Source organism: Pseudopodoces humilis, chromosome 10, assembly GCF_049639895.1.
Source record: "Pseudopodoces humilis isolate 2021_Gansu_Grassland_sample_001 chromosome 10, ASM4963989v1, whole genome shotgun sequence".
Taxonomy (NCBI): domain Eukaryota; kingdom Metazoa; phylum Chordata; class Aves; order Passeriformes; family Paridae; genus Pseudopodoces; species Pseudopodoces humilis.
The window spans coordinates 21,834,517-21,847,591 of NC_142209.1; the positions used below are offsets into that span (position 1 = coordinate 21,834,517).

Sequence of the window (13,075 nt, forward strand, 5' to 3'; positions counted from 1 at the left end):
TCCTCCACAGAGGGAGTTTGGCAAAACTCTCCTAAAGGACTGGAATGGGGAGGGACATGAACAGCAAATCCCTGAACTGTCAGGCAGCAGAGTCACATCTGTGCAAGACAACAGCATTGAGATGAAGGGGCAGAAACCAACAGGAGACATGATACTCCAGAGAACAAGGACATTGTTGGAGGAAGGGATGACAGCAACAAGAGAGCTCATCACACAAAGAAAATGAGGAATGATGAGGCAGAAACCAACTCTGCATCTACCAGGAAGCCCCAGAAAAAGCCTAAGTCCCCAGAGCAGGACATGCACACACATCTCTTGCAGCTCCTGCTTCCTCCCAGTGATCCTCCCAACATGGCATACAATCCAGGCAAATCTGCTCCCAGGCAGGGAAGCAAATTTTAATGTTACCTCTGTCAATAATGCAACCAGATCCATAGTTCAAAAGGAGCCTGCTAATTAAAAGCTGGTGAGCTTTAAATAATTCATCTCCTTAACTTGGATTGATTGGGGAGTTTAATGGTTAGAGACTTGAAACAATATTAAACAGCCTCTTCAAGGCCCAGGTAGCCAGTGACTTTTCCAAGTAAATCTTACCTCCTTGCAAACTTTAATGCTCAAAAGTCACTGTGAATGAAGGGCTGTGAGGCCAAGAGAATACCTGACCACTGCTGTCTAACAGGTAAACTACTGCTCCACAGAGAAACAAGACAGACAAGAGCGATGCAGCCCTGAGTCACAGCCTGGTCTACAGCCCAGTAAATCTGAGATCCTGCCTGTACCACAACCTCCTGCTGTACCAGCTCTACATCCCCAGTGTTAAGCAGCAGGCAGAAATATGGCCTCAGTGTCCTGGGCCAGGTGTCCCTCATACTACTCTGATCCCTGGTACAGAGGAGCTGTGGGATACATGGAACTCTACCACTGTTTATCTCAGGGCACTGTTCATCAGTTTATCTTGGAGCATGCTGCAGGACCACAAAACTCATCATACGTGTTAACAAAGAGGACGATGGTTCAGTTCTCCAGCCGGGATCACGCATCTTCACTCTGCAGTGTATTCCCAGCCAGTTCCCAAGGAACGCAGCACAGTCTCCTTTCCAAGAACTGCAGCATCCAGAGCAACTGGAGCATTGGTCCAACAGGGAGAGCATCCCACCCAGCTTGGGGACCCTTGCACTGTGCTCCAGATACCTGGTGCTGCCCAAATCCAGCCCTAACCCAGGCACTGCTAGAGCAATCTAGGAGGGAAGTGGCTCCCCAGCCAGTGGGACAGGCAGGCATGTCTGGCACCCTGGCATGTACAAGGGACAGAGAGGTCATCCATATGCCCATTCTACCCTGACACATCTTCATCCCTTCCACCAGCTGGGGACTCTGCAGCCCTTTGGCTTGTTCTCGGCACCCCAGACTGGACAATGTCTTAGAGCTGAGGCATGTCCCACATACCCGGAGCAGCAGCTGTGGGGATGGAAATGGCACAGGGCAGTATCACTCACCTATCCCGCTGTGAGGCCTCCCTATGTGCTGTAGGTTCAGTCCTTTGTTCATGTCTAAGAGCCCGTTCTTTGGCCAACTCCCCATGGCAAAGCTGTACGCCTGGAAGAGAGAAGCAGAGGGTCAGACATAGCCCATGTGCAGGCATGATCTGTACTTGCCCAGGTCTGACTGCTCCTGAGGCTGGAGTGGGTCTGTGTTCAGGAGCTGCAGTGTGTCTGTGTTCACCGTGTTCAGTGTGGACCCGCACATCACCCTTGCAGCAGCTCTTCTGGAATTGCCCACACGAAGCACTCCAACCCTGCTCTGTCCCACCTGATTCTCCTTAGAAGTGTTCAGAGCCTCTGGTGGTGTCCTGTACACATGCCAACACTTGTGACAGAGGGGTTTGCATCACTTAAGGCCACATTTGCCATGCTGAGCTGGGGGGGGAAAGCCAGGGGCTATAAGCTCATCCTCTATGTCCTTAGTTGCTTCAAAAACATTCACCCACTCCTGCCTTAACAGGGTCACCAAGAGAAGTCAGGGAGTTTGGACAGGGGTGCTCATTCCCAGGCTGGTCTGGCCAGCAGGCTCCTTCTTCTCTGGCAAGCACAGCCCTCCCAGCTCCTTTCCTTTCCACCCCCAAGCCCCAGTTGCCTCAGTGCTCTCCATCACTGGGACAAATCCTTGTGGGAGCCAGTACTGCTCACCCCACTGCACACAGCCTGCAGCCTGGCTGGAGGGAGCCTATTTCATACCCATGGCAATCCCTGGCAGGGCTTCCAGGAGGAGCAGGGCAGCTGGGAGCCTAAGCAGCACAAAACTCCACTGGACAATGCAAATATAAAAGCAGCCAGGCCTCCATGTCACACGCACGGCTGTAATTACAGCCTGACAGCCACATATCTTCTTCATCTTGAGGAATTAAGCTCAGAACGCATTGTGAGCAGTAAGAAGGGTGTGTGGGCTTAGCGTCGCTCATGCTGGCACTATCTTTGCTGCCACGAGAGCCATTGTCCCCAGATGAGATCAGGTCAATCCAGCAGCCCCTATCTCCCTCCTGCAGCGGGGGATCATAGCTAACCGCAGCCACAGTGTGGCAGGGCATTGCCGACACCCCCCCGCAGGCTGCAAATGCCAGGGAGATGCTCTGCAGCAGGAATGGGGATGAACTGGGTGACCAGCGCTGAGAGGTGTCCCCCACCAGCCACCTGCCTGCCACTGGTACCTCCTGCCAGCCCCTCTTTCCTGCTACCTGCTGCTGTGTCTAGAGCGGGCAGGTCCAGCCCCTGCGCAGCCCCTTCTGCTGGCAGCCCCCTGGGAGCCACGAGGCTTGGGGGACTTAATTTATTAGTGGCCCATGTAGCCATTCATGCTGCTTTGTTACTCCTGCCTTAGCAAAACAGAGGGCTCCACAGATAATTAATAGACAGCATTGCTAATCCTGTTGGGAGATGATTAGCAATTAAAACTCCTAATTAAGTCTATGCATAATTCACTGAAATTACACTTTGTGTACACAACGGGGAGATTTCCTTTGCCTTTGACAAACACGCTCTGGTATGTTCCCTGCCATGATCAGGATGCAGGCCAGCCAGCCACGGGGTGGGGGGAACCAGAGGTTGGGGTGCAGGATGGGACCCTGCCACCCAGCTGCCGGGTGGCAGAAGTGATTCCAAGTGTTCCCTCTCCTGGGCTCCATCCCACGGAGCAAACCCAGGCAGAGCACAGGAAGGCTCCCGTGCTCAGCACCAGTGGACCGACAGCAGTGGGGCCATCCCTGGGGAAGGGGTATCCCTGGATGAGGAAGGACCAGGGGTGTCTCTGCCCAGGGAGCTACCATATGGCAGGCTGCCTTCCCAGCACAGACATCCCTTGGACTCTGGCCAGAAGCAACTGAGGGAGCACAACAGGAGACTGGCCGGATCCCGGGAAAGCCACAGGGACAGCTTTGGAAAGCTCCTGGCAGCTGGGTGCTACTTGCCAACCTCAGCCTGCCTCCCCTGGCTCTGCAGCAGCAGCAGGGAGCTGGCAGCTCGTGCCCCAGCCCCTGGATCAGCACCAGGCCCATCTCTGCATCGCATTCTGCTTTCCTGATCAAGGTCATTCGGTACAGCTGCAATACCTGAGCAAACTACCTAAGCAGCTGGGGTGGAAGTTGGCCTGACCACTGAAGGTCAAGTGTGCACTTATGCATATTCAAAGCTGCCTGCAGGATCGATCGGGTTTTAATTGTTTTTCCTGGGGTTTTGGAAGGAAGTGCCAGGGGCATTGATCAGTCCCAGACAAGGCTGCTCACACGCCGGGGCTGGCAGGGACCATCACCGCTGCAGGCAGAGGGAAGTGCAAGCAGCGATGATGAAGGGATGAAGGCAGGGGAGAGGTCAACCACCGCTGGCCAAGAGGAGGAGCAACTGCTGGGCTGCACTGGAAAATAAAGTTTTTTTAATTAAAAGTGGCAATTCTGAGCCGCCTGCTGGCAGCAGCCACACAATCAAGAGCAAGGAGCTTTGCTGTTTAATATTTAAAGACAACGTTTAATCTTTAAACAGGAAAGTTCTTCTTCTGACTGTTAAAGCGAGGCAGAAAGCGCCGGTGGCTCCCCAACACCAGGGGTACCCAGCCTGCAGAGGTGGCTGTAGCCACTGGCTCACTGGAGCTGCTGGGACACTGATGTCATCCACTTTCCTGCCAGCTCTGACTGCACAGCCACCAGCAGTGGTGCAGACCCCTGTCCCTTCAGTGCTTATCCCTGTGGCAAAAAAAAACAAAAAAAGAAGAGTCTGAGATGCCCCTGGTTCGCTTGCAATCCAAAGGATTTAAAAAAAATACCTAGAAACCCCTTCTGTGAGGAAATTGCACTATTTTGTCCCTCCCTCTGGTTCAGTCTTGGTGTTGCAGAGACTGGACTGCTCCTTTTTAGGTCAGACACTGAAGCAAGGCCAGGATCCTAAGTTTTTTTTATTTTTATCTGCATCTTAATTGATAAAAATGCAGGAATTTTTAAAAAAAATATATTTTTTAATGGTTCTGACCAAAACTCTGATTTAGAGAGAAACTCAGTATTTCTGATCTGCTAAAAAAACACTTGAACAATATTTACAGAATAATTTTCAAGCAGCCTGAATACAATTATTTTCATTCATACCATCTCCTAGAAAGGTTTTCCTTTTTTTCTGATTTTGTTTGTAATTCTATGAAGGCTACATTTACCTCCCTGCCAATGCTGCTCCAAAGTCAGATGATTATTAATTATATTTATTTACTTACGCAATCCCATAGGCATACACAGTAGTTCACAGACAAATACTGCCCTGGGTCCCTGATGGAGGGATCTCGAATCAAAGGTAAGCAGATACTCCTGTGATAAATGTGAGCTAATAGCAGCAGGAGATTAGGAACATACTGTGTTTCTATGCATAGAGCAAGCACCAGGGATAATCCACACCTTGTTAAACAAGTGCTGGTGTGGGGAGGTAGGTCATTAGGTAACCTGCACACCACATATCCTGCAGAAAATCCAAAAACCAGAAGTGGGGATAAAACATGGGGCATGGAGATGACGCATGCACAGAATCACAGCATCTGAGGCTGGCTTTATAAAAGAGCAAAAAAAGGTCTGAAACCAACCTCCTGTTGCATCAGGTCACAAACCTTCCCAGTAGCTATGACACATCTGCCTCAGATTGCAAAGAGCCTGAAACAAGAGCTCTGTGTCCTATTTCTGACAGCACTGGGGTACAAAGACGGTCCCCTGTGCTGGGACAGAGGCTGTGCCAGTGAAGCTGGACAATCCCATGGTGGTGGCTGCTTGTGCAATTTGGCACCGAGTTTGGCTCACCTGCCCATGCTGCGATCCCAGCGCACATCAGCGCCCATCCCCAGCAACGCCGGGGCCGGCAAGGCAACAGCACCAACACAGTTGGGTCCTGATGTGCTGCTCTCTGGAGCTTGTTTAGGCTGCACACCATGGATTATAAGCAGCACAGCTGCAGAGAAGATGTTCCAGGGGGGCAGAAAATTCCCAGAACTGGAACTTGTCAAGCTGATGTATTGATCTAAGTAGACTGAATAATGCTTCATCATTTATTTATGGGGAAGTGCCCAGCACACTTCACAAAAACTGGTGTTCGGCAGTCACATTAAGGCAAAATTAAACACCCCACAGCATATAAACAGGCACCTGTTCAGAAGTCAGAATAAGGGAGCCCTACAAATCCTCCCCACATGCAGAGGGAGGAACAGAGCTGGTCCTCACAGAGATGCCAGAGCTCTGCTAGGACAATGCAGTGATGTTGGCAGAGGCAGCCTTGTTCTTTCCACATGTGTCCATGCTGAAACCTGCTTGCCAACTCCTGGTCCCTCTACCCTCCACTAGAGCTGCTGGAATTGCATCACCCTGGATGCTTTAGCTGAAGGGCAGGAGGGAAGTAGATCTTTGTGCTTTGCACTGGCATGAGCATGTTCACAAGCCACAGCAGCAAGAACCACCAGGACTGGCACAGAGTGTTCTGCCCTGACCAGCTGGGCAACGCTGTCATTTTATTTTACATGTCCTACCAAGAGGTTTTATATGCTATGTTTCATCTGCTAATTGTAATTTTAATATTAATACAGACACTTTCAGGCAGGGAGAAAATATTTCCTTTTGGAAAAAATCGTCCTAGGAGCAAAGGGGCTTAAGCAGTCTGAGAAGATGCTGAAGGGTAGGTACTAAGCAATAAGGAAAGTGGTGGGTTTTGCTGAAAATCTCCATTAAGAATTTCAGAAAGACACACGAAAAATACATGGTTTTAAATATACAGAAGGAAAGTGTGAGAACTGCCAGCTCCCCTTAGCTTGGGCAAGCAGCAGGTACCAGCTGTGCTCTCCCAGGATCAGGCTGGGCACAGCTGCCTGCTGATCGAAGGTGAACCCCCTGACACTTCTGCAATGGAGAAAATATCTTTAGAACAGCAAAATCATCTTCCTCCTCCTGTCATGTCAACTGTGCACTGCACCCACCCAAAATAAGCATTTCCCATATAACTGCCCTTATTCCACTGCTGCCACAATAAGGTGTAAAGGTTTTATATTACCTGATATGGTGGGAAGAAAAAAGAGGTCATGTCTATGACTAAGTGGGCTTTTAAACATAGTTTGAAATGTTTTTAGTGACTGTAAGGTTTTGGGGCTGGGACTGTCTTGCAGGACATCCTTGAACAGCACCCAGGATACTGGAGGCTCCAGAGTGTTCCCATTTTAATTGCATGCCAGTCCAGGAATGGGACGTGAACATTTCTTGCTAGGATTTCTTGCCATGCAAATTTACCAGCACGATACAAGGCAAATGTAACACCACTGAGGGATTGACCCCATCACCAAATCATTTAGTAGGAGGCTCCTGAACAGGGCTGAATGCAATTAAAGAAGAGTCAGGTAATAAATAAGCAGCTTGCCAACCTCCAGCTGACAACAGCAGAACTCCCCTGTTACAGGGAAGGTGCAGAGGAAAGCTTGCCTGGCAGGATGGAGGTACAGAGCCTGGGACTCCTCGCTGGCTGTCAGGAGGCAGGAGCTAAACCCAGGTGTAACATGTCCCTTTTAAGCAGTTTAGTCAGAAGTGCTGCCACATTCACAGCTTTTCAAGTATTTTTAAATCACTTACAAAAGCAGGATTAAATGATCAGGAATTCCATTTAATAGGACAAATAAAGAAATAACAATCTACTCCATCAGCCCTGTGAAAGGCAGGTTTGATTTAAGAAAAAAATAAATAAAAAAATAAGTATAAAAGAGGTAGAGAAAAAAGGAAAGGGAGGTGGAAAAAAGGGATAATGTGTGTTTACTCAAGCAAAGAAAAAAATATTTAAGTGATGTAGGGGAGAAGATTGCGGTAACTAGTGAAGAATAACATCGTCTGCTTTGCTGTCAAATCACACAAGAATTTCAGTAATAGATTCTCATTCTGACACTCAATTCAATTCGAAGGTGATCCTGCTTTATCCCAACACATCAAATATTAAACACTCGTATTAGCCAGGGTGCCGTCGCCTTTCCCGGCTTAGACGCGGCAGGAAGCTTTTCCCCCTACTTTCTCTCACTCGCTATAATATTCTCAATGTTATCTAAACATGCCTTCATACACTGGGGTTCCTTATCAATCCCATTTGGGGAGGGAGGGGGGTGTACTTAAAACGGTATTAGTTTGGGGGGCTTTTATTATTATTATTTCCAAAGCTTTTCAATTTTGTGTGGAAAAAGCTTAGAAAAAAGAGGTGGAGGGAGGGGAGGCGGCGAGAGTGGGAGAGGGAGCGCAGGAGCGAGAGAAAGTATAAAAAAGGGAAAAGCAGCCAGCAGCTCTTGTTTGACTGATGCCTTTCAACAAGGGCAGTCTAGCTTGTCAAAGCCCGGGCTCGAGATGAATTGGCATATCTATTCAGCCTGCCTCTGGATGTCATGCAATACAGTTTCATATTCCCAGATAAGGCACGATAAGCAATTGCTGCCCTGACACCAACTCCATCCATCCCTGCCTTTCTGTCCACGCATATTAGAGATTTCTGCTGCACCACTAATAAGAGGCATTTAATTTTTACAAACACAGTGGCAAGAGGGGCCACCAGACTGACCAGGTACAGCATCAACACCACTCATGTTTAATTAGTTTCTCTCTGTGCACTGAGAACACTCATGAGTGGTACAGGGTGCACAAAAACAACTTTTGCCCAATGTAGCACCTGTGAACCTAAGCCTTGAATTAAACATCTGTGACAATCATTACTGGGGGGTGACAAAGCATTTTTGCCAAATATATCTGCAATGCCACTGCAGGACATGGTTTGGCTGGGTTTTGGACATGGGAGGACGGTGAGGAAGAAGTGAGCAGTGCCCTTTCTCAGGGAACGTCACTCTCCAGAGCCCAAACCCTCTGAGAGCTGTGGGGGAAGGAGAGCAGCTGACACACTGAAAAATAGGACACCATGCATGGGGTCTGGCCCCACTTGGGTGGAAGTAAGGGAAAATTAGAAATTCCTGCAAGTAAGAGGATGAGATCTGGACAAAATCCTCTCACATTGCTAAAAAGGCACTGAGGCTTTGTCTGGTACTCTGCCCTCTTCACACAAGGGCTTTTCACAGATCAGTGCCACACAGCCAGCTTCCCTTGTGTCCTGGATGCAGGGAGCCTTTGGCAAGCCCAGCTAGTGTCCACTTCAGTCCATTTGCAAAGCTGCTTGTAAGAACAGAAACAACTGTGCCTCACACCAAAGAGTAAATTAAACAAATAAAAAGATGAATGATCTGTTTTTTGAAAGGTGAGTGCTGGGCACACAGGAGCTGCCTGGGTCTGCCCACCTTAGGAAATGCTTTACATAGGGTAAGGTGGCCCAGACCATGGGAGGAGGACAAGTCAATCTTCAGGGAAGGCACCAAGATGTCAGAGAAGATGCAGAGGATGCAGCATAACTGTATGTGCTTTCTCCTTACTAAAAGAAGCAGCCCATGCCATCAGAGCTGTGTACATAGGAACTCTGCAAAAGGGAAACTGAAGCACGCTGTGACGTCTTGCCTTGCCTATTCCCCCCATTCAGACACATCTGATTAGCCTCATCCTGCTTGTGTCCTGGCAATATCTCAATTCAGCCACAGCTGTACAAATTCACTGCTAAAACTCCTCTGGACTTCAGGAGTGGCAGGAGGGACCGTACAGGCACCAAAAGCCCCTCTCCAGGGTGCATTTGGATGCTGTGGTCCCATCAGGCAGCAGGAAGGTGTCCCTGCTGCTGTGCAGGTTTAGAATGTGCCCTGGCTTAGGCTGCAATAGAAACACACTGGTGTGCCTGACTCCAGGGTGTCAAAGTGCCAAGCGGTTTAGGCTTCACATTTCCCTGTGTTTGAACAAGAAGAGTCTTTGCCTTGCTCCCAGGCTACGGATTATCCTGGATAAAATGTTCTCGACTGCTGTGTGCTCTGCGGCTGGGGACACACCAGGTTAATGCTGTGGAGATCTGGGTCAAAGCCCTGGGTTTGGTCACAAGCAAAACAAAACTACAGGTCTGGGTTCCTGGAGGGTTGGGAAATGGAGCTCGGTGTGCACAAGCCAGTGCTGGCCCAGGAGAGGAAACAAGCAGAGCCATAAACCACCAAGAAAGCAGCCCAAGGATGGGGGCTGCTAGCATGACCAGAGGGTCTGGGCGACACATCCCTTTCCCAGTTTGGGACAAGTGGCAGGGCTGACTTCTCATGGTGTCCCTGCATTCCTAGTGGCACTGCAGGGTGACAGACCCAAGCTGGCTTATTCTGATGTATGCAATTGGCTCCCAGCAGTAAAATACACAGGCAGCTCCCGATTAATGTCTGAAAGGCAGAGACACATGATGACATGGCAGACAGCTTCCAGGGAGTACCTACACGTGGCTGATTTACCCTTCCAGCCCTGGAAGGACAGGCTCACGTCCTGCAGTGCTATCCCCCAACCACTCCAGCCCCTGTGGGGCCAATTCAAGCAGGAAAGCAGCACTAAGCCTTTCCCTACCGCAGCTTTGTGGCCAGCAGAGCGGGAAGCTGGGTATGATACCAAGGAAAACCCACAAGCACAGTTCATGGATGATTCACCACAGGCACAGAAGCCTCTCCACACAGACAGGAATGGATCGGTCCAATTCTGGCTGCTCCTGGGGAAACTGAGGGTTCACAGGGAGGGAGAAGATGCCTCTAACTGTGCTGGAAAACAGGAAAATGTTGACATTGCCCTGTAATCAAACCCAGCATCAGCCTCTGTATGCATGAAGATGGAAACAAGCATGGTGGCCCTAGCAGACGCACCTTGCTGCAGAACGGAGCTGTCAGGGCAGCTGCAAGGTGGATACATCTCACCCTCCTTGGATTTAACTGGAGATGAACAACAACCAAAGAGAGCAGCAGTTTTGCCATATTACAATAGGGCGGGTAACAGTATCCATTCATCACTCTTTTTCCAGGGCCAGGTGATGGCTGTGATGCTCAGACCTCCCCACATATCCCTTTAATCTAACCCCAAGCTTTTCCCAAGCAAAGCTGGCACCAGGCTTGCTGTCAAAACCTTCAAGCTTTTCAAGTGGGGGTATTTTCCCCCCTCAATTTCTATCTTTACACACGCACACGCTCGCCTCTCCCTCGCTCGCTGTTTAATTTCCGTGTGAGAGGGAAGCAGGTGCCCGTGCTCCCGTGAGCTCTCCCTTCTCTAGGTTTTTTTTCCCTTTTTGGATCCTGCCCCATTAGTTTAGTGCCCAGCCATCTGCGACGTCTCCTGTAATGCTGTCCCCCTTGTGTACCAGGGAGCTTTTCCATTAGCGCCTTTAATATTCTGACACCTTAGCACAGGCTGCTATTACATTCAAACACTGATCGCCCTGTGAAATTACATCGCAGGGCTTGCTAAAATGGAATTGTGTATAATCAGGCTCCTCCATGCACTGTCAGTCCCATCACAAATACAACGTAAAGCAGGCTTATGGATGGGCTTAGCAGCTGCTACAAGTGTATTTTTTTTAATAGATGAAGTATCCCTTATTTAAAGCATTTCCTTAAGAAAAAAAACCAAAAAACAAACCAACAGTGAAAGACAAATCAACAGCTGCTGCATTATGTTAACCATACCACTGGTCTCTTAAAACATGTTATTTAATAAGGTAGCTATCTGTTTATCTATAACTATATCAAACAGAGAAGGAGGGTGAGATAAAGACAGTTAAACAGACAGCCAAGGAGATATCTGCCACTGGGAAATAATAGCTAAATAAAAAGTACCATTATTTACTCCAGAGCAGGGAGGAGGGAGAGCCAGCAATTTCCTCCCAGTGTTCCCAGCCCCTGGTTCATAGGGGCAGCCTGTGCCAGGCTGCACATACCCCAGCTCACCTGGCTCCAGCCCGCTCATCTCCCCACTACTGCAAAGATAAATCTGGGGGAAAAACCCAACTCAGGACCACGAACCAAGGCTGCAATGCAGGAAAGGTGAGAGGCGAGACCCATTCTGCTGCCAGGAGCTGTCCTGGTGGGGCAGCCCTCCTCCTCCACACAGACTGAGACCAGCTCAGATTAAGGCAAAATTGGTTACAGCAGAGGGTCTGGGTGCATTTCTGCAGAAGAGACTAGCTTTTGTGTGGCCAGCACACAAGGGACCAACTGCCCAGCTTTTTTTTTTTTTTTAATAAAATTCTAGCTAAGGAAGTGATGGATTAGGACAAAGGTATTTCAGGGGGATGCAGGAACCGGCAGGGACACAGATGATGTGTCAGAGAAATGAGCTCCTGAGCTCCCCAGCTCAGAGTTCAAAACGCTGCCTCTTACCATGCCCTAAAGGTTATTCTGTCTGTCTGCTGTGAAATGCGACGGCACATCACCTGAAGGGAGATTTCCAGAGGCACTGTGACCCTTCTGCTATCTCCTCCGAGAAGCCTCCACAGGAATGATGAGATTGTAGCTCATTTCCACACACCTTGAAAGAGACGGGCTGGATCAAACGTGCTGAAAGCAGAAGCAACACATCCCTGGGACTCATCCTTGCCTCCTGGCAGGGAGTGTGCTCTTGCTGTAACAGGCTGGGAAACTGCGTCCACCCCACTGAAAGACTAAAGACATTACCTTTCATCCTAAGCCAGGATGGAAAAGCCAAAATATTGGCTTGTTTCATTGTGTGGGAACAGTTCTGCTTAGGAGCCACAAAGTAAAAGCCAGTGACAGAACTGTTGCCCTTTGGAAAGGAGCAATCTATTCCTGTGCAAAACACTGCTTTGACATTTTGACTCCAGTTTTTCCAGTGCAAAACAAAGCCATTTGTCCAGAGCAGATACACTGTTCCTTTGCACCACACAGAGCATGTTTCAGCATGTGGTAGTCTGGACATTTTTGGCAAGGACGCCTCTGGCAATGGTTCAGCTGCTGTGTACAAACATGCCAGATGGGGATGATGGGACCATGGAGGGCACAGACCCACAGACAGGTTACCAAGAGAAACACACAGGGGAGATGATGTACAACTGCACATCCATTCACACTGCAGGTGCCAGACAAGGCAGTTCAACTGTCTGGTTTCCACTACTTGTCTTTGCCAAGTTTAGGTGCTTGCAAGGTGGCAGCAAGGGTAGGGATGCTGGGTGACCACCAGCATTTTCACATCTCAGTTTCATAATCTGTTTGGAAAACCCAGACCCTGGAGGATGGGAAAGAAATCAGAGTGATCCTGCAGGACCACCTCTCCCTCAGCTCACATCCTTCAATCCCTTCCATTTTCATGTTCACCAGGTCAGGTCTTGGGACAGATACATGACCTTCTATAAAACACCTCTGGCACAATGCAGATAAACTGGTCTGTACACAACAGACCAGAGGGGCATAAAGACACCTGCCCTGCTCCTTCATACCTCCTCCTCCTCCCAGACAGCGAACACACAGGAGCAACACCCAAGTTTTCATTGCAGAGCAACAATCTAACAGCTGTTGGAGTCTCTGAGTGCTGCTGCTCTGCAAGGATTGAAAAAAAACAGTTTCTCCGCACTCCCACAAGATGCAAAGCTGCTCAAAGGACAGGCAGCTGGAAGAACGAGAGAAAAGCAAGAAATACAATGAGTGAAACATC

At 49.2% G+C, this 13,075-nt stretch overlaps 1 protein-coding gene across 3 annotated transcripts in view; it reads right to left on the bottom strand.

The window, feature by feature from the left end:
• Window positions 1–13,075, bottom strand: part of ERI3 (ERI1 exoribonuclease family member 3) — a 130,509-nt gene that overhangs the window by 35,452 nt on the left and 81,982 nt on the right. For all 3 annotated transcript variants that reach the window (XR_001331363.2, XM_005521086.3, XM_014250903.2), the window contains exon 7: window positions 1,497–1,596. Coding sequence is in view for 2 of the 3 variants with exons in the window: in XM_005521086.3 (XP_005521143.1) it covers window positions 1,497–1,596 (100 nt within the window). In the remaining variant the exon portion in view is untranslated. The remainder of the gene's footprint in view (window positions 1–1,496; window positions 1,597–13,075) is intronic.